The sequence below is a fragment of the Phalacrocorax carbo genome, unplaced genomic scaffold, assembly GCF_963921805.1.
Source record: "Phalacrocorax carbo unplaced genomic scaffold, bPhaCar2.1 SCAFFOLD_220, whole genome shotgun sequence".
In the NCBI taxonomy this organism is placed as follows: domain Eukaryota; kingdom Metazoa; phylum Chordata; class Aves; order Suliformes; family Phalacrocoracidae; genus Phalacrocorax; species Phalacrocorax carbo.
Window position 1 is genome coordinate 1 of NW_026990506.1, and position 21,492 is coordinate 21,492.

General features: G+C 72.7%; 1 protein-coding gene across 1 annotated transcript in view; it reads right to left on the reverse strand.

The window, feature by feature from the left end:
* Positions 1 to 1,570: 1,570 nt before the first annotated feature.
* Positions 1,571 to 21,492, reverse strand: part of LOC135311373 (AP-2 complex subunit alpha-2-like) — a 30,552-nt gene continuing 10,630 nt past the window's right edge. Inside the window, exon 6 of the mRNA XM_064440507.1 lies at positions 1,571 to 1,719. Within this exon, the coding sequence (XP_064296577.1) occupies positions 1,618 to 1,719 (102 nt within the window). The 3' untranslated portion in view covers positions 1,571 to 1,617. The remainder of the gene's footprint in view (positions 1,720 to 21,492) is intronic.

Consider the following 21,492-nt stretch of genomic DNA (forward strand, 5'->3'; position numbering starts at 1 on the left):
CGCCCAGGGGCTGGGGGACACGGGGGCGGGGGGTCAGGGGCACCCCCACACCCCGCCCAGGGGCTGGGGGACACGGGGGCGGGGGGTCAGGGGCACCCCCACACCCCGCCCAGGGGCTGGGGGACACGGGGGGCGGGGGTCAGGGGCACCCCCACACCCCGCCCAGGGGCCGGGGGACACGGGGGTGGGGGGTCAGGGGCACCCCCACACCCCGCCCAGGGGCTGGGGGACACGGGGGCGGGGGTCAGGGGCACCCCCACACCCCGCCCAGGGGCTGGGGGACACGGGGGTGGGGGGTCAGGGGCGCCCCGGCACCCCCGCACCCCGCCCAGGGGCTGGGGGACACGGGGGCGGGGGGTCAGGGGCACCCCCGCACCCCGCCCAGGGGCTGGGGGACACGGGGGCGGGGGGTCAGGGGCACCCCCGCACCCCGCCCAGGGGCTGGGGGACACGGGGGCGGGGGGTCAGGGGCACCCCCGCACCCCGCCCAGGGGCTGGGGGACACGGGGGCGGGGGGTCAGGGGCACCCCCGCACCCCGCCCAGGGGCTGGGGGACACGGGGGCGGGGGGTCAGGGGCACCCCCGCACCCCGCCCAGGGGCTGGGGGACACGGGGGCGGGGGGGTCAGGGGCACCCCCGCACCCCGCCCAGGGGCTGGGGGACACGGGGGCGGGGGGTCAGGGGCACCCCCGCACCCCGCCCAGGGGCTGGGGGACACGGGGGCGGGGGGTCAGGGGCGCCCCCGCACCCCGCCCAGGGGCTGGGGGACACGGGGGCGGGGGGTCAGGGGCGCCCCCGCACCCCGCCCAGGGGCTGGGGGACACGGGGGCGGGGGTCAGGGGCGCCCCCGCACCCCGCCCAGGGGCTGGGGGACACGGGGGCGGGGGTCAGGGGCGCCCCGGCACCCCCGCACCCCGCCCAGGGGCTGGGGGACACGGGGGGCGGGGGGTCAGGGGCGCCCCGGCACCCCCGCACCCCCGCCCAGGGGCTGGGGGACACGGGGGCGGGGGGTCAGGGGCGCCCCGGCACCCCCACACCCCGCCCAGGGTCTGGGGGACACGGGGGCGGGGGGGTCAGGGGCACCCCCACACCCCGCCCAGGGGCTGGGGGACACGGGGGCGGGGGTCAGGGGCACCCCCACACCCCGCCCAGGGGCTGGGGGACACGGGGGCGGGGGGTCAGGGGCGCCCCCGCACCCCGCCCAGGGGCTGGGGGACACGGGGGCGGGGGGTCAGGGGCACCCCCGCACCCCGCCCAGGGGCTGGGGGACACGGGGGCGGGGGGTCAGGGGCACCCCCACACCCCGCCCAGGGGCTGGGGGACACGGGGGCGGGGGGTCAGGGGTCCCAGCGCCCCTACCCGGAGGGGGGTCCCAGCGCCCCTACCCGGAGGGGGGTCCCAGCACCCATCCCAGGAGGGGGGTCCCAGCGCCCCTGCCCAGAGGGGGGTCCCAGCACCCATCCCAGGAGGGGGGTCCCAGCACCCCTACCTGGAGCGGGGGTCCCAGCACCCATCCCAGGAGGGGGGGTCCCAGCGCCCCTGCCCAGAGGGGGGTCCCAGCACCCATCCCAGGAGGGGGGTCCCAGCGCCCCTGCCCAGAGGGGGGTCCCAACGCCCCTACCTGGAGCGGGGGTCCCCCGCGATGAGGTTGCCGAACTCCCCCAGGACGTAGCCCCCGACCTTGACCATGTTCTCGTGGCACGCGGGCGCCTGCAGGGCCTGGGGGGGGGGGGGGGGCTCAGCCGGGGGTGGGGGGCACCCATCGCCTCGACCCCCCGCGGGGAGGGGCTGGGGCTGACGGGGATGGGGCTGACGGGGATGGGGCTAACGGGGATGGGGCTAACGGGGCGGGGGCTAACGGGGATGGGGCTAACGGGGCGGGGGCTAACGGGGATGGGGCTAACGGGGATGGGGCTAACGGGGATGGGGCTAACGGGGATGGGGCTAACGGGGCGGGGGCTAACTGGGATGGGGCTAACGGGGATGGGGCTAACGGGGATGGGGCTAACGGGGATGGGGCTAACGGGGCGGGGGCTAACGGGGATGGGGCTGACGGGGCGGGGGCTAACGGGGATGGGGCTAACGGGGATGGGGCTAACGGGGCGGGGGCTAACGGGGATGGGGCTAACGGGGATGGGGCTAACGGGGCGGGGGCTAACTGGGATGGGGCTAACGGGGATGGGGCTAACGGGGATGGGGCTAACGGGGCGGGGGCTAACGGGGCGGGGGCTAACGGGGATGGGGCTAACGGGGATGGGGCTAACGGGGCGGGGGCTAACGGGGATGGGGCTAACGGGGATGGGGCTAACGGGGCGGGGGCTAACGGGGCGGGGGCTAACGGGGATGGGGCTGACGGGGATGGGGCTAACGGGGATGGGGCTAACGGGGATGGGGCTGACGGGGCGGGGGGTAACGGGGATGGGGCTAACGGGGCGGGGGCTAACTGGGATGGGGCTAACGGGGATGGGGCTAACGGGGATGGGGCTAACGGGGCGGGGGCTAACGGGGCGGGGGCTAACGGGGATGGGGCTAACGGGGATGGGGCTAACGGGGCGGGGGCTAACGGGGCGGGGGCTAACGGGGATGGGGCTGACGGGGATGGGGCTAACGGGGATGGGGCTAACGGGGATGGGGCTGACGGGGCGGGGGGTAACGGGGATGGGGCTAACGGGGCGGGGGCTAACGGGGCGGGGGCTAACGGGGATGGGGCTAACGGGGATGGGGCTAACGGGGATGGGGCTAACGGGGATGGGGCTAACGGGGCGGGGGCTAACGGGGATGGGGCTAACGGGGATGGGGCTAACGGGGCGGGGGCTAACGGGGATGGGGCTAACGGGGCGGGGGCTAACGGGGCGGGGGCTAACGGGGATGGGGCTAACGGGGATGGGGCTGACGGGGCGGGGGCTAACGGGGCGGGGGCTAACGGGGATGGGGCTAACGGGGATGGGGCTAACGGGGATGGGGCTAACGGGGATGGGGCTAACGGGGCGGGGGCTGACGGGGCGGGGGCTAACGGGGATGGGGCTGACGGGGCGGGGGCTAACGGGGATGGGGCTAACGGGGCGGGGGCTAACGGGGATGGGGCTAACGGGGATGGGGCTGACGGGGATGGGGCTAACGGGGATGGGGCTGACGGGGATGGGGCTGACGGGGATGGGGCTAACGGGGATGGGGCTGACGGGGATGGGGCTGACGGGGATGGGGCTAACGGGGATGGGGCTGACGGGGATGGGGCTAACGGGGATGGGGCTAACGGGGCGGGGGCTAACGGGGCGGGGGCTAACGGGGATGGGGCTAACGGGGCGGGGGCTAACGGGGCGGGGGCTAACGGGGCGGGGGCTAACGGGGATGGGGCTAACGGGGCGGGGGCTAACGGGGCGGGGGCTAACGGGGATGGGGCTAACGGGGCGGGGGCTAACGGGGATGGGGCTAACGGGGATGGGGCTAACGGGGATGGGGCTAACGGGGCGGGGGCTAACGGGGATGGGGCTAACGGGGCGGGGGCTAACGGGGATGGGGCTAACGGGGATGGGGCTAACGGGGATGGGGCTAACGGGGATGGGGCTAACGGGGCGGGGGCTAACGGGGATGGGGCTAACGGGGCGGGGGCTAACGGGGATGGGGCTAACGGGGATGGGGCTAACGGGGATGGGGCTGACGGGGATGGGGCTAACGGGGATGGGGCTGACGGGGCGGGGGCTAACGGGGATGGGGCTAACGGGGCGGGGGCTAACGGGGATGGGGCTAACGGGGATGGGGCTAACGGGGCGGGGGCTGACGGGGATGGGGCTAACGGGGATGGGGCTAACGGGGCGGGGGCTAACGGGGATGGGGCTAACGGGGATGGGGCTAACGGGGCGGGGGCTAACGGGGATGGGGCTAACGGGGATGGGGCTAACGGGGCGGGGGCTAACGGGGATGGGGCTGACGGGGATGGGGCTGACGGGGATGGGGCTAACGGGGCGGGGGCTAACGGGGCGGGGGCTAACGGGGATGGGGCTAACGGGGATGGGGCTAACGGGGCGGGGGCTAACGGGGATGGGGCTAACGGGGATGGGGCTAACGGGGCGGGGGCTAACGGGGATGGGGCTGACGGGGATGGGGCTAACGGGGCGGGGGCTAACGGGGCGGGGGCTAACGGGGATGGGGCTGACGGGGATGGGGCTGACGGGGATGGGGCTGACGGGGATGGGGCTAACGGGGCGGGGGCTAACGGGGATGGGGCTAACGGGGCGGGGGCTAACGGGGATGGGGCTAACGGGGATGGGGCTAACGGGGCGGGGGCTAACGGGGATGGGGCTAACGGGGATGGGGCTAACGGGGATGGGGCTGACGGGGATGGGGCTAACGGGGCGGGGGCTAACGGGGCGGGGGCTAACGGGGATGGGGCTAACGGGGATGGGGCTAACGGGGCGGGGGCTAACGGGGATGGGGCTAACGGGGCGGGGGCTAACGGGGATGGGGCTAACGGGGATGGGGCTAACGGGGATGGGGCTAACGGGGCGGGGGCTAACGGGGATGGGGCTGACGGGGATGGGGCTAACGGGGCGGGGGCTAACGGGGCGGGGGCTAACGGGGATGGGGCTAACGGGGATGGGGCTAACGGGGATGGGGCTGACGGGGATGGGGCTAACGGGGCGGGGGCTAACGGGGCGGGGGCTAACGGGGATGGGGCTAACGGGGATGGGGCTGACGGGGATGGGGCTAACGGGGCGGGGGCTAACGGGGATGGGGCTAACGGGGATGGGGCTAACGGGGATGGGGCTGACGGGGATGGGGCTAACGGGGCGGGGGCTAACGGGGATGGGGCTAACGGGGATGGGGCTAACGGGGATGGGGCTAACGGGGATGGGGCTAACGGGGATGGGGCTAACGGGGCGGGGGCTAACGGGGATGGGGCTGACGGGGATGGGGCTAACGGGGATGGGGCTAACGGGGATGGGGCTGACGGGGATGGGGCTAACGGGGATGGGGCTAACGGGGCGGGGGCTAACGGGGCGGGGGCTAACGGGGATGGGGCTAACGGGGATGGGGGCTAACGGGGATGGGGCTAACGGGGCGGGGGCTAACGGGGATGGGGCTAACGGGGCGGGGGCTAACGGGGCGGGGGCTAACGGGGATGGGGCTAACGGGGATGGGGCTAACGGGGCGGGGGCTAACGGGGATGGGGCTGACGGGGATGGGGCTAACGGGGATGGGGCTAACGGGGATGGGGCTAACGGGGATGGGGCTAACGGGGCGGGGGCTAACGGGGATGGGGCTAACGGGGATGGGGCTAACGGGGCGGGGGCTAACGGGGCGGGGGCTAACGGGGATGGGGCTAACGGGGATGGGGCTAACGGGGATGGGGCTGATGGGGATGGGGCTAACGGGGATGGGGCTAACGGGGATGGGGCTAACGGGGATGGGGCTGATGGGGATGGGGCTAACGGGGCGGGGGCTAACGGGGATGGGGCTAACGGGGATGGGGGCTAACGGGGCGGGGGCTAACGGGGATGGGGCTAACGGGGATGGGGCTAACGGGGATGGGGCTAACGGGGATGGGGGCTAACGGGGCGGGGGCTAACGGGGATGGGGCTAACGGGGATGGGGCTAACGGGGATGGGGCTAACGGGGATGGGGCTAACGGGGATGGGGCTAACGGGGCGGGGACTAACGGGGATGGGGCTAACGGGGATGGGGCTGACGGGGATGGGGCTAACGGGGATGGGGCTAACGGGGATGGGGCTAACGGGGCGGGGGCTAACGGGGATGGGGCTAACGGGGATGGGGCTAACGGGGCGGGGGCTAACGGGGATGGGGCTAACGGGGCGGGGGCTAACGGGGATGGGGCTGACGGGGCGGGGGCTAACGGGGCGGGGGCTAACGGGGATGGGGCTAACGGGGCGGGGGCTAACGGGGCGGGGGCTAACGGGGATGGGGCTAACGGGGATGGGGCTAACGGGGCGGGGGCTAACGGGGATGGGGCTAACGGGGCGGGGGCTAACGGGGATGGGGCTAACGGGGCGGGGGCTAACGGGGATGGGGCTGACGGGGCGGGGGCTAACGGGGCGGGGGCTAACGGGGATGGGGCTGACGGGGCGGGGGCTAACGGGGCGGGGGCTAACGGGGATGGGGCTAACGGGGCGGGGGCTAACGGGGATGGGGCTGACGGGGCGGGGGCTAACGGGGATGGGGCTAACGGGGATGGGGGCTAACGGGGATGGGGCTAACGGGGATGGGGGCTAACGGGGATGGGGCTAACGGGGATGGGGCTGACGGGGCGGGGGCTAACGGGGCGGGGGCTAACGGGGATGGGGCTGACGGGGCGGGGGCTAACGGGGATGGGGCTAACGGGGCGGGGGCTAACGGGGATGGGGCTAACGGGGCGGGGGCTAACGGGGCGGGGGCTAACGGGGATGGGGCTGACGGGGCGGGGGCTAACGGGGCGGGGGCTAACGGGGATGGGGCTAACGGGGCGGGGGCTAACGGGGATGGGGCTGACGGGGCGGGGGCTAACGGGGATGGGGCTAACGGGGATGGGGGCTAACGGGGATGGGGCTAACGGGGATGGGGGCTAACGGGGATGGGGCTAACGGGGATGGGGCTAACGGGGATGGGGCTAACGGGGATGGGGCTAACGGGGATGGGGCTAACGGGGCGGGGGCTAACGGGGATGGGGCTAACGGGGCGGGGGCTAACGGGGATGGGGCTAACGGGGCGGGGGCTAACGGGGCGGGGGCTAACGGGGATGGGGCTAACGGGGATGGGGCTAACGGGGCGGGGGCTAACGGGGATGGGGCTAACGGGGCGGGGGCTAACGGGGATGGGGCTAACGGGGCGGGGGCTAACGGGGATGGGGCTAACGGGGCGGGGGCTAACGGGGATGGGGCTAACGGGGCGGGGGGTAACGGGGATGGGGCTAACGGGGCGGGGGCTAACGGGGCGGGGGCTAACGGGGCGGGGGCTAACGGGGATGGGGCTAACGGGGATGGGGCTGACGGGGATGGGGCTAACGGGGATGGGGCTGACGGGGATGGGGCTAACGGGGATGGGGCTAACGGGGATGGGGCTAACGGGGATGGGGCTAACGGGGATGGGGGCTAACGGGGATGGGGCTAACGGGGCGGGGGCTAACGGGGATGGGGCTAACGGGGATGGGGCTGACGGGGATGGGGCTAACGGGGATGGGGCTAACGGGGCGGGGGCTAACGGGGATGGGGCTAACGGGGATGGGGCTAACGGGGCGGGGGCTAAGGGGGCGGGGGCTAACGGGGATGGGGCTAACGGGGATGGGGCTAACGGAGCGGGGGCTAACGGGGATGGGGCTAACGGGGATGGGGCTAACGGGGATGGGGCTAACGGGGCGGGGGCTAACGGGGCGGGGGCTAACGGGGATGGGGCTAACGGGGATGGGGCTAACGGGGATGGGGCTAACGGGGCGGGGGCTAACGGGGCGGGGGCTAACGGGGATGGGGCTGACGGGGCGGGGGCTAACGGGGATGGGGCTAACGGGGCGGGGGCTAACGGGGATGGGGCTGACGGGGATGGGGCTAACGGGGCGGGGGCTAACGGGGATGGGGCTAACGGGGATGGGGCTAACGGGGCGGGGGCTAACGGGGCTGGGGCTAACGGGGATGGGGCTAACGGGGATGGGGCTAACGGGGCGGGGGGTAACGGGGATGGGGCTAACGGGGCGGGGGCTAACGGGGCGGGGGCTAACGGGGATGGGGCTAACGGGGCGGGGGCTAACGGGGATGGGGCTGACGGGGATGGGGCTAACGGGGCGGGGGCTAACGGGGATGGGGCTGACGGGGATGGGGCTAACGGGGCGGGGGCTAACGGGGATGGGGCTGACGGGGATGGGGCTAACGGGGATGGGGCTAACGGGGATGGGGCTAACGGGGATGGGGCTAACGGGGATGGGGGCTAACGGGGATGGGGCTAACGGGGCGGGGGCTAACGGGGATGGGGCTAACGGGGATGGGGCTGACGGGGATGGGGCTAACGGGGATGGGGCTAACGGGGCGGGGGCTAACGGGGATGGGGCTAACGGGGATGGGGCTAACGGGGCGGGGGCTAACGGGGATGGGGCTAACGGGGATGGGGCTAACGGGGCGGGGGCTAACGGGGATGGGGCTAACGGGGATGGGGCTAACAGGGATGGGGCTAACGGGGCGGGGGCTAACGGGGCGGGGGCTAACGGGGATGGGGCTAACGGGGATGGGGCTAACGGGGCGGGGGCTAACGGGGATGGGGCTAACGGGGATGGGGCTAACGGGGATGGGGGCTAACGGGGATGGGGCTAACGGGGATGGGGCTAACGGGGATGGGGCTGACGGGGCGGGGGCTAACGGGGCGGGGGCTAACGGGGATGGGGCTAACGGGGATGGGGCTAACGGGGCGGGGGCTAACGGGGATGGGGCTGACGGGGATGGGGCTAACGGGGCGGGGGCTAACGGGGATGGGGCTAACGGGGATGGGGCTAACGGGGCGGGGGCTAACGGGGCGGGGGCTAACGGGGATGGGGCTAACGGGGCGGGGGCTAACGGGGATGGGGCTAACGGGGATGGGGGCTAACGGGGATGGGGCTAACGGGGATGGGGCTAACGGGGATGGGGCTAACGGGGATGGGGCTGACGGGGATGGGGCTAACGGGGATGGGGCTAACGGGGATGGGGCTAACGGGGCGGGGGCTAACGGGGATGGGGCTAACGGGGATGGGGCTAACGGGGCGGGGGCTAACGGGGATGGGGCTAACGGGGCGGGGGCTAACGGGGATGGGGCTAACGGGGCGGGGGCTAACGGGGATGGGGCTAACGGGGCGGGGGCTAACGGGGATGGGGCTGACGGGGCGGGGGCTAACGGGGATGGGGCTAACGGGGATGGGGCTAACGGGGCGGGGGCTAACGGGGCGGGGGCTAACGGGGATGGGGCTGACGGGGCGGGGGCTAACGGGGCGGGGGCTAACGGGGATGGGGCTAACGGGGCGGGGGCTAACGGGGATGGGGCTAACGGGGCGGGGGCTAACGGGGATGGGGCTGACGGGGCGGGGGCTAACGGGGATGGGGCTAACGGGGATGGGGCTAACGGGGATGGGGCTAACGGGGATGGGGCTAACGGGGCGGGGGCTAACGGGGCGGGGGCTAACGGGGATGGGGCTAACGGGGCGGGGGCTAACGGGGATGGGGCTAACGGGGCGGGGGGTAACGGGGCGGGGGCTAACGGGGCGGGGGCTAACGGGGATGGGGCTAACGGGGCGGGGGCTAACGGGGATGGGGCTAACGGGGCGGGGGCTAACGGGGATGGGGCTAACGGGGATGGGGCTAACGGGGCGGGGGCTAACGGGGATGGGGCTAACGGGGATGGGGCTGACGGGGATGGGGCTAACGGGGATGGGGCTAACGGGGATGGGGCTGACGGGGATGGGGCTAACGGGGATGGGGCTAACGGGGATGGGGCTAACGGGGATGGGGCTAACGGGGCGGGGGCTAAGGGGGCGGGGGCTAACGGGGATGGGGCTAACGGGGATGGGGCTAACGGAGCGGGGGCTAACGGGGATGGGGCTAACGGGGATGGGGCTAACGGGGATGGGGCTAACGGGGCGGGGGCTAACGGGGCGGGGGCTAACGGGGATGGGGCTGACGGGGATGGGGCTAACGGGGCGGGGGCTAACGGGGATGGGGCTAACGGGGATGGGGCTAGCGGGGCGGGGGCTAACGGGGCTGGGGCTAACGGGGATGGGGCTAACGGGGATGGGGCTAACGGGGCGGGGGGTAACGGGGATGGGGCTAACGGGGCGGGGGCTAACGGGGCGGGGGCTAACGGGGATGGGGCTAACGGGGCGGGGGGTAACGGGGATGGGGCTAACGGGGCGGGGGCTAACGGGGCGGGGGCTAACGGGGATGGGGCTAACGGGGCGGGGGCTAACGGGGATGGGGCTGACGGGGATGGGGCTAACGGGGCGGGGGCTAACGGGGATGGGGCTAACGGGGATGGGGCTAACGGGGATGGGGCTAACGGGGCGGGGGCTAACGGGGATGGGGCTAACGGGGATGGGGCTGACGGGGATGGGGCTAACGGGGATGGGGCTAACGGGGATGGGGCTAACGGGGATGGGGCTAACGGGGATGGGGGCTAACGGGGATGGGGCTAACGGGGCGGGGGCTAACGGGGATGGGGCTAACGGGGATGGGGCTGACGGGGATGGGGCTAACGGGGATGGGGCTAACGGGGCGGGGGCTAACGGGGATGGGGCTAACGGGGATGGGGCTAACGGGGCGGGGGCTAACGGGGATGGGGCTAACGGGGATGGGGCTAACGGGGCGGGGGCTAACGGGGATGGGGCTAACGGGGATGGGGCTAACAGGGATGGGGCTAACGGGGCGGGGGCTAACGGGGCGGGGGCTAACGGGGATGGGGCTAACGGGGATGGGGCTAACGGGGCGGGGGCTAACGGGGATGGGGCTAACGGGGATGGGGCTAACGGGGCGGGGGCTAACGGGGATGGGGCTAACGGGGATGGGGCTAACGGGGATGGGGCTAACGGGGCGGGGGCTAACGGGGATGGGGCTAACGGGGATGGGGCTAACGGGGATGGGGCTAACGGGGCGGGGGCTAACGGGGATGGGGCTAACGGGGATGGGGCTAACGGGGCGGGGGCTAACGGGGATGGGGCTAACGGGGATGGGGCTAACGGGGCGGGGGCTAACGGGGATGGGGCTAACGGGGATGGGGCTAACGGGGCGGGGGCTAACGGGGATGGGGCTAACGGGGATGGGGCTAACGGGGCGGGGACTAACGGGGATGGGGCTAACGGGGATGGGGCTAACGGGGCGGGGGCTAACGGGGATGGGGCTGACGGGGCGGGGGCTAACGGGGCGGGGGCTAACTGGGATGGGGCTAACGGGGATGGGGCTAACTGGGATGGGGCTAACGGGGCGGGGGCTAACGGGGATGGGGCTAACGGGGATGGGGCTAACGGGGATGGGGCTAACGGGGCGGGGGCTAACGGGGATGGGGCTAACGGGGCGGGGGCTAACGGGGCGGGGGCTAACGGGGATGGGGCTAACGGGGATGGGGCTAACGGGGATGGGGCTAACGGGGCGGGGGCTAACGGGGCGGGGGCTAACGGGGATGGGGCTAACGGGGCGGGGACTAACGGGGATGGGGCTAACGGGGATGGGGCTAACGGGGCGGGGGCTAACGGGGATGGGGCTAACGGGGATGGGGCTAACGGGGCGGGGACTAACGGGGATGGGGCTAACGGGGATGGGGCTAACGGGGCGGGGGCTAACGGGGATGGGGCTAACGGGGATGGGGCTAACGGGGCGGGGACTAACGGGGATGGGGCTAACGGGGATGGGGCTAACGGGGATGGGGCTAACGGGGCGGGGGCTAACGGGGCGGGGGCTAACGGGGATGGGGCTAACGGGGATGGGGCTAACGGGGATGGGGCTAACGGGGCGGGGGCTAACGGGGATGGGGCTAACGGGGATGGGGCTAACGGGGCGGGGGCTAACGGGGATGGGGCTAACGGGGCGGGGGCTAACGGGGCGGGGGCTAACGGGGATGGGGCTAACGGGGATGGGGCTAACGGGGCGGGGGCTAACGGGGATGGGGGCTAACGGGGATGGGGCTAACGGGGATGGGGCTAACGGGGCGGGGGCTAACGGGGATGGGGCTAACGGGGCGGGGGCTAACGGGGATGGGGCTGACGGGGCGGGGGCTAACGGGGATGGGGCTGACGGGGATGGGGCTAACGGGGCGGGGGCTAACGGGGATGGGGCTAACGGGGATGGGGCTAACGGGGCGGGGGCTAACGGGGATGGGGCTAACGGGGATGGGGCTAACGGGGATGGGGCTAACGGGGTGGGGGCTAACGGGGATGGGGCTAACGGGGATGGGGCTAACGGGGATGGGGCTAACGGGGATGGGGCTAACGGGGCGGGGGCTAACGGGGATGGGGCTAACGGGGATGGGGCTAACGGGGCGGGGGCTAACGGGGATGGGGCTAACGGGGATGGGGCTAACGGGGATGGGGCTAACGGGGCGGGGGCTAACGGGGATGGGGCTAACGGGGATGGGGCTAACGGGGATGGGGCTAACGGGGATGGGGCTGACGGGGATGGGGCTAACGGGGATGGGGCTGACGGGGATGGGGCTGACGGGGATGGGGCTAACGGGGATGGGGCTGACGGGGATGGGGCTAACGGGGATGGGGCTAACGGGGCGGGGGGTAACGGGGATGGGGCTAACGGGGCGGGGGCTAACGGGGCGGGGGCTAACGGGGCGGGGGCTAACGGGGATGGGGCTAACGGGGCGGGGGCTAACGGGGCGGGGGCTAACGGGGATGGGGCTAACGGGGCGGGGGCTAACGGGGATGGGGCTAACGGGGATGGGGCTAACGGGGATGGGGCTAACGGGGCGGGGGCTAACGGGGATGGGGCTAACGGGGCGGGGGCTAACGGGGCGGGGGCTAACGGGGCGGGGGCTAACGGGGCGGGGGCTAACGGGGATGGGGCTAACGGGGCGGGGGCTAACGGGGCGGGGGCTGACGGGGATGGGGCTAACGGGGCGGGGGCTAACGGGGATGGGGCTAACGGGGATGGGGCTAACGGGGATGGGGCTAACGGGGATGGGGCTAACGGGGATGGGGCTAACGGGGATGGGGCTGACGGGGATGGGGCTAACGGGGATGGGGCTAACGGGGATGGGGCTGACGGGGCGGGGGCTAACGGGGATGGGGCTAACGGGGATGGGGCTAACGGGGATGGGGGCTAACGGGGATGGGGCTAACGGGGCGGGGGCTAACGGGGATGGGGCTAACGGGGCGGGGGCTAACGGGGATGGGGCTAACGGGGATGGGGCTAACGGGGATGGGGCTAACGGGGATGGGGCTAACGGGGCGGGGGCTAACGGGGATGGGGCTAACGGGGCGGGGGCTAACGGGGATGGGGCTAACGGGGATGGGGCTAACGGGGATGGGGCTGACGGGGATGGGGCTAACGGGGATGGGGCTGACGGGGCGGGGGCTAACGGGGATGGGGCTAACGGGGCGGGGGCTAACGGGGATGGGGCTAACGGGGCGGGGGCTAACGGGGATGGGGCTGACGGGGATGGGGCTGACGGGGATGGGGCTAACGGGGCGGGGGCTAACGGGGCGGGGGCTAACGGGGATGGGGCTAACGGGGATGGGGCTAACGGGGCGGGGGCTAACGGGGCGGGGGCTAACGGGGATGGGGCTGACGGGGATGGGGCTGACGGGGATGGGGCTGACGGGGATGGGGCTAACGGGGCGGGGGCTAACGGGGATGGGGCTAACGGGGCGGGGGCTAACGGGGATGGGGCTAACGGGGATGGGGCTAACGGGGATGGGGCTGACGGGGATGGGGCTAACGGGGCGGGGGCTAACGGGGCGGGGGCTAACGGGGATGGGGCTAACGGGGATGGGGCTAACGGGGATGGGGCTGACGGGGATGGGGCTAACGGGGCGGGGGCTAACGGGGCGGGGGCTAACGGGGATGGGGCTAACGGGGATGGGGCTGACGGGGATGGGGCTAACGGGGCGGGGGCTAACGGGGATGGGGCTAACGGGGATGGGGCTAACGGGGATGGGGCTGACGGGGATGGGGCTAACGGGGCGGGGGCTAACGGGGATGGGGCTAACGGGGATGGGGCTAACGGGGATGGGGCTAACGGGGATGGGGCTAACGGGGATGGGGCTAACGGGGCGGGGGCTAACGGGGATGGGGCTGACGGGGATGGGGCTAACGGGGATGGGGCTAACGGGGATGGGGCTGACGGGGATGGGGCTAACGGGGATGGGGCTAACGGGGCGGGGGCTAACGGGGCGGGGGCTAACGGGGATGGGGCTAACGGGGATGGGGGCTAACGGGGATGGGGCTAACGGGGCGGGGGCTAACGGGGATGGGGCTAACGGGGCGGGGGCTAACGGGGCGGGGGCTAACGGGGATGGGGCTAACGGGGATGGGGCTAACGGGGCGGGGGCTAACAGGGATGGGGCTGACGGGGATGGGGCTAACGGGGATGGGGCTAACGGGGATGGGGCTAACGGGGATGGGGCTAACGGGGATGGGGCTAACGGGGCGGGGGCTAACGGGGATGGGGCTAACGGGGATGGGGCTAACGGGGCGGGGGCTAACGGGGCGGGGGCTAACGGGGATGGGGCTAACGGGGATGGGGCTAACGGGGATGGGGCTAACGGGGATGGGGCTGATGGGGATGGGGCTAACGGGGATGGGGCTAACGGGGATGGGGCTAACGGGGATGGGGCTGATGGGGATGGGGCTAACGGGGCGGGGGCTAACGGGGATGGGGCTAACGGGGATGGGGCTAACGGGGCGGGGACTAACGGGGATGGGGCTAACGGGGATGGGGCTGACGGGGATGGGGCTAACGGGGATGGGGCTAACGGGGATGGGGCTAACGGGGCGGGGGCTAACGGGGATGGGGCTAACGGGGATGGGGCTAACGGGGCGGGGGCTAACGGGGATGGGGCTAACGGGGCGGGGGCTAACGGGGATGGGGCTGACGGGGCGGGGGCTAACGGGGCGGGGGCTAACGGGGATGGGGCTAACGGGGCGGGGGCTAACGGGGCGGGGGCTAACGGGGATGGGGCTAACGGGGATGGGGCTAACGGGGCGGGGGCTAACGGGGATGGGGCTAACGGGGCGGGGGCTAACGGGGATGGGGCTAACGGGGCGGGGGCTAACGGGGATGGGGCTAACGGGGCGGGGGCTAACGGGGATGGGGCTAACGGGGCGGGGGCTAACGGGGATGGGGCTGACGGGGCGGGGGCTAACGGGGCGGGGGCTAACGGGGATGGGGCTAACGGGGCGGGGGCTAACGGGGCGGGGGCTAACGGGGATGGGGCTGACGGGGCGGGGGCTAACGGGGCGGGGGCTAACGGGGATGGGGCTAACGGGGCGGGGGCTAACGGGGATGGGGCTGACGGGGCGGGGGCTAACGGGGATGGGGCTAACGGGGATGGGGGCTAACGGGGATGGGGCTAACGGGGATGGGGGCTAACGGGGATGGGGCTAACGGGGATGGGGCTAACGGGGATGGGGCTAACGGGGATGGGGCTAACGGGGATGGGGCTAACGGGGCGGGGGCTAACGGGGATGGGGCTAACGGGGCGGGGGCTAACGGGGCGGGGGCTAACGGGGCGGGGGCTAACGGGGATGGGGCTAACGGGGCGGGGGCTAACGGGGATGGGGCTAACGGGGCGGGGGGTAACGGGGATGGGGCTAACGGGGCGGGGGCTAACGGGGATGGGGCTAACGGGGATGGGGCTGACGGGGATGGGGCTAACGGGGATGGGGCTAACGGGGATGGGGCTAACGGGGATGGGGCTAACGGGGATGGGGGCTAACGGGGATGGGGCTAACGGGGCGGGGGCTAACGGGGATGGGGCTAACGGGGATGGGGCTGACGGGGATGGGGCTAACGGGGATGGGGCTAACGGGGCGGGGGCTAACGGGGATGGGGCTAACGGGGATGGGGCTAACGGGGCGGGGGCTAAGGGGGCGGGGGCTAACGGGGATGGGGCTAACGGGGATGGGGCTAACGGAGCGGGGGCTAACGGGGATGGGGCTAACGGGGATGGGGCTAACGGGGATGGGGCTAACGGGGATGGGGCTAACGGGGATGGGGCTAACGGGGATGGGGCTAACGGGGCGGGGGCTAACGGGGCGGGGGCTAACGGGGCGGGGGCTAACGGGGATGGGGCTAACGGGGATGGGGCTAACGGGGATGGGGCTAACGGGGCGGGGGCTAACGGGGCGGGGGCTAACGGGGATGGGGCTGACGGGGCGGGGGCTAACGGGGATGGGGCTAACGGGGCGGGGGCTAACGGGGATGGGGCTGACGGGGATGGGGCTAACGGGGCGGGGGCTAACGGGGATGGGGCTAACGGGGATGGGGCTAACGGGGCGGGGGCTAACGGGGCTGGGGCTAACGGGGATGGGGCTAACGGGGATGGGGCTAACGGGGCGGGGGGTAACGGGGATGGGGCTAACGGGGCGGGGGCTAACGGGGCGGGGGCTAACGGGGATGGGGCTAACGGGGCGGGGGCTAACGGGGATGGGGCTGACGGGGATGGGGCTAACGGGGCGGGGGCTAACGGGGATGGGGCTAACGGGGATGGGGCTAACGGGGATGGGGCTAACGGGGCGGGGGCTAACGGGGATGGGGCTGACGGGGATGGGGCTAACGGGGATGGGGCTAACGGGGATGGGGCTAACGGGGATGGGGCTAACGGGGATGGGGGCTAACGGGGATGGGGCTAACGGGGCGGGGGCTAACGGGGATGGGGCTAACGGGGATGGGGCTGACGGGGATGGGGCTAACGGGGATGGGGCTAACGGGGCGGGGGCTAACGGGGATGGGGCTAACGGGGATGGGGCTAACGGGGCGGGGGCTAACGGGGATGGGGCTAACGGGGATGGGGCTAACGGGGCGGGGGCTAACGGGGATGGGGCTAACGGGGATGGGGCTAACAGGGATGGGGCTAACGGGGCGGGGGCTAACGGGGCGGGGGCTAACGGGGATGGGGCTAACGGGGATGGGGCTAACGGGGCGGGGGCTAACGGGGATGGGGCTAACGGGGATGGGGCTAACGGGGATGGGGCTAACGGGGATGGGGCTAACGGGGCGGGGGCTAACGGGGATGGGGCTAACGGGGATGGGGCTAACGGGGCGGGGGCTAACGGGGATGGGGCTAACGGGGATGGGGCTAACGGGGCGGGGACTAACGGGGATGGGGCTAACGGGGATGGGGCTAACGGGGATGGGGCTAACGGGGATGGGGCTGACGGGGATGGGGCTGACGGGGATGGGGCTAACGGGGATGGGGCTGACGGGGATGGGGCTAACGGGGATGGGGCTAACGGGGCGGGGGGTAACGGGGATGGGGCTAACGGGGATGGGGCTAACGGGGCGGGGGCTAACGGGGATGGGGCTAACGGGGCGGGGGCTAACGGGGATGGGGCTAACGGGGATGGGGCTGACGGGGATGGGGCTAACGGGGCGGGGGCTAACGGGGATGGGGCTAACGGGGATGGGGCTAACGGGGATGGGGCTGACGGGGATGGGGCTAACGGGGCGGGGGCTAACGGGGATGGGGCTAACGGGGATGGGGCTAACGGGGATGGGGCTGACGGGGATGGGGCTAACGGGGATGGGGCTAACGGGGATGGGGCTAACGGGGCGGGGGCTAACGGGGATGGGGCTAACGGGGATGGGGCTAACGGGGCGGGGGCTAACGGGGATGGGGCTAACGGGGCGGGGGCTAACGGGGATGGGGCTAACGGGGCGGGGGCTAACGGGGATGGGGCTAACGGGGCGGGGGCTAACGGGGATGGGGCTGACGGGGCGGGGGCTAACGGGGATGGGGCTAACGGGGATGGGGCTAACGGGGCGGGGGCTAACGGGGCGGGGGCTAACGGGGATGGGGCTGACGGGGCGGGGGCTAACGGGGCGGGGGCTAACGGGGATGGGGCTAACGGGGCGGGGGCTAACGGGGATGGGGCTGACGGGGATGGGGCTGACGGGGATGGGGCTAACGGGGATGGGGCTAACGGGGCGGGGGCTAACGGGGCGGGGGCTAACGGGGATGGGGCTGACGGGGCGGGGGCTAACGGGGCGGGGGCTAACGGGGATGGGGCTGACGGGGATGGGGCTAACGGGGATGGGGCTAACGGGGCGGGGGCTAACGGGGCGGGGGCTAACGGGGATGGGGCTGACGGGGCGGGGGCTAACGGGGATGGGGCTAACGGGGATGGGGCTAACGGGGATGGGGCTAACGGGGATGGGGCTAACGGGGCGGGGGCTAACGGGGCGGGGGCTAACGGGGATGGGGCTAACGGGGCGGGGGCTAACGGGGATGGGGCTAACGGGGCGGGGGGTAACGGGGCGGGGGCTAACGGGGCGGGGGCTAACGGGGATGGGGCTAACGGGGCGGGGGCTAACGGGGATGGGGCTAACGGGGCGGGGGCTAACGGGGATGGGGCTAACGGGGATGGGGCTAACGGGGCGGGGGCTAACGGGGATGGGGCTAACGGGGATGGGGCTGACGGGGATGGGGCTAACGGGGATGGGGCTAACGGGGATGGGGCTGACGGGGATGGGGCTAACGGGGATGGGGCTAACGGGGATGGGGCTAACGGGGATGGGGCTAACGGGGCGGGGGCTAAGGGGGCGGGGGCTAACGGGGATGGGGCTAACGGGGATGGGGCTAACGGGGATGGGGCTGACGGGGATGGGGCTGACGGGGATGGGGCTAACGGGGCGGGGGCTAACGGGGATGGGGCTAACGGGGATGGGGCTAACGGGGATGGGGCTAACGGGGATGGGGCTAACGGGGATGGGGCTGACGGGGATGGGGCTAACGGGGCGGGGGCTAACGGGGATGGGGCTAACGGGGATGGGGCTAACGGGGCGGGGGCTAACGGGGCTGGGGCTAACGGGGATGGGGCTAACGGGGATGGGGCTAACGGGGCGGGGGGTAACGGGGATGGGGCTAACGGGGCGGGGGCTAACGGGGCGGGGGCTAACGGGGATGGGGCTAACGGGGCGGGGGGTAACGGGGATGGGGCTAACGGGGCGGGGGCTAACGGGGCGGGGGCTAACGGGGATGGGGCTAACGGGGCGGGGGCTAACGGGGATGGGGCTGACGGGGATGGGGCTAACGGGGCGGGGGCTAACGGGGATGGGGCTAACGGGGATGGGGCTAACGGGGATGGGGCTAACGGGGCGGGGGCTAACGGGGATGGGGCTAACGGGGATGGGGCTGACGGGGATGGGGCTAACGGGGATGGGGCTAACGGGGATGGGGCTAACGGGGATGGGGCTAACGGGGATGGGGGCTAACGGGGATGGGGCTAACGGGGCGGGGGCTAACGGGGATGGGGCTAACGGGGATGGGGCTGACGGGGATGGGGCTAACGGGGATGGGGCTAACGGGGCGGGGGCTAACGGGGATGGGGCTAACGGGGATGGGGCTAACGGGGCGGGGGCTAACGGGGATGGGGCTAACGGGGATGGGGCTAACGGGGCGGGGGCTAACGGGGATGGGGCTAACGGGGATGGGGCTAACAGGGATGGGGCTAACGGGGCGGGGGCTAACGGGGCGGGGGCTAACGGGGATGGGGCTAACGGGGATGGGGCTAACGGGGCGGGGGCTAACGGGGATGGGGCTAACGGGGATGGGGCTAACGGGGCGGGGGCTAACGGGGATGGGGCTAACGGGGATGGGGCTAACGGGGATGGGGCTAACGGGGCGGGGGCTAACGGGGATGGGGCTAACGGGGATGGGGCTAACGGGGATGGGGCTAACGGGGCGGGGGCTAACGGGGATGGGGCTAACGGGGATGGGGCTAACGGGGCGGGGGCTAACGGGGATGGGGCTAACGGGGATGGGGCTAACGGGGCGGGGGCTAACGGGGATGGGGCTAACGGGGATGGGGCTAACGGGGCGGGGGCTAACGGGGATGGGGCTAACGGGGATGGGGCTAACGGGGCGGGGACTAACGGGGATGGGGCTAACGGGGATGGGGCTAACGGGGCGGGGGCTAACGGGGATGGGGCTGACGGGGCGGGGGCTAACGGGGCGGGGGCTAACGGGGATGGGGCTGACGGGGCGGGGGCTAACGGGGATGGGGCTAACGGGGATGGGGCTGACGGGGCGGGGGCTAACGGGGCGGGGGCTAACGGGGATGGGGCTAACGGGGATGGGGCTAACGGGGATGGGGCTAACGGGGATGGGGCTAACGGGGCGGGGGCTAACGGGGATGGGGCTAACGGGGATGGGGCTAACGGGGCGGGGGCTAACGGGGATGGGGCTAACGGGGATGGGGCTAACGGGGATGGGGCTAACGGGGCGGGGGCTAACGGGGATGGGGCTAACGGGGCGGGGGCTAACGGGGATGGGGCTAACGGGGATGGGGCTAACGGGGATGGGGCTAACGGGGATGGGGCTAACGGGGCGGGGGCTAACTGGGATGGGGCTAACGGGGATGGGGCTAACTGGGATGGGGCTAACGGGGCGGGGGCTAACGGGGATGGGGCTAACGGGGATGGGGCTAACGGGGATGGGGCTAACGGGGCGGGGGCTAACGGGGATGGGGCTAACGGGGCGGGGGCTAACGGGGCGGGGGCTAACGGGGATGGGGCTAACGGGGATGGGGCTAACGGGGATGGGGCTAACGGGGCGGGGGCTAACGGGGCGGGGGCTAACGGGGATGGGGCTAACGGGGCGGGGACTAACGGGGATGGGGCTAACGGGGATGGGGCTAACGGGGCGGGGGCTAACGGGGATGGGGCTAACGGGGATGGGGCTAACGGGGCGGGGACTAACGGGGATGGGGCTAACGGGGATGGGGCTAACGGGGCGGGGGCTAACGGGGATGGGGCTAACGGGGATGGGGCTAACGGGGCGGGGACTAACGGGGATGGGGCTAACGGGGATGGGGCTAACGGGGATGGGGCTAACGGGGCGGGGGCTAACGGGGCGGGGGCTAACGGGGATGGGGCTAACGGGGATGGGGCTAACGGGGATGGGGCTAACGGGGCGGGGGCTAACGGGGATGGGGCTAACGGGGATGGGGCTAACGGGGCGGGGGCTAACGGGGATGGGGCTAACGGGGCGGGGGCTAACGGGGCGGGGGCTAACGGGGATGGGGCTAACGGGGATGGGGCTAACGGGGCGGGGGCTAACGGGGATGGGGGCTAACGGGGATGGGGCTAACGGGGATGGGGCTAACGGGGCGGGGGCTAACGGGGATGGGGCTGACGGGGCGGGGGCTAACGGGGATGGGGCTGACGGGGCGGGGGCTAACGGGGATGGGGCTGACGGGGATGGGGCTAACGGGGCGGGGGCTAACGGGGATGGGGCTAACGGGGATGGGGCTAACGGGGCGGGGGCTAACGGGGATGGGGCTAACGGGGATGGGGCTAACGGGGATGGGGCTAACGGGGATGGGGCTGACGGGGCGGGGACTAACGGGGATGGGGCTAACGGGGATGGGGCTAACGGGGCGGGGGCTAACGGGGATGGGGCTAACGGGGCGGGGGCTAACGGGGCGGGGGCTAACGGGGCGGGGGCTAAGGGGGCGGGGGCTAACGGGGATGGGGCTGACGGGGATGGGGCTAACGGGGCGGGGGCTAACGGGGATGGGGCTAACGGGGCGGGGGCTAACGGGGATGGGGCTAACGGGGATGGGGCTGACGGGGATGGGGCTGACGGGGCGGGGGCTGACGGGGATGGGGCTAACGGGGATGGGGGCTAACGGGGCGGGGGCTAACGGGGATGGGGCTAACGGGGATGGGGCTAACGGGGCGGAGGCTAACGGGGATGGGGCTGACGGGGCGGGGGCTAACGGGGATGGGGCTGACGGGGCGGGGGCTAACGGGGATGGGGCTAACGGGGCGGGGGCTAACGGGGATGGGGCTGACGGGGCGGGGGCTAACGGGGATGGGGCTAACGGGGAT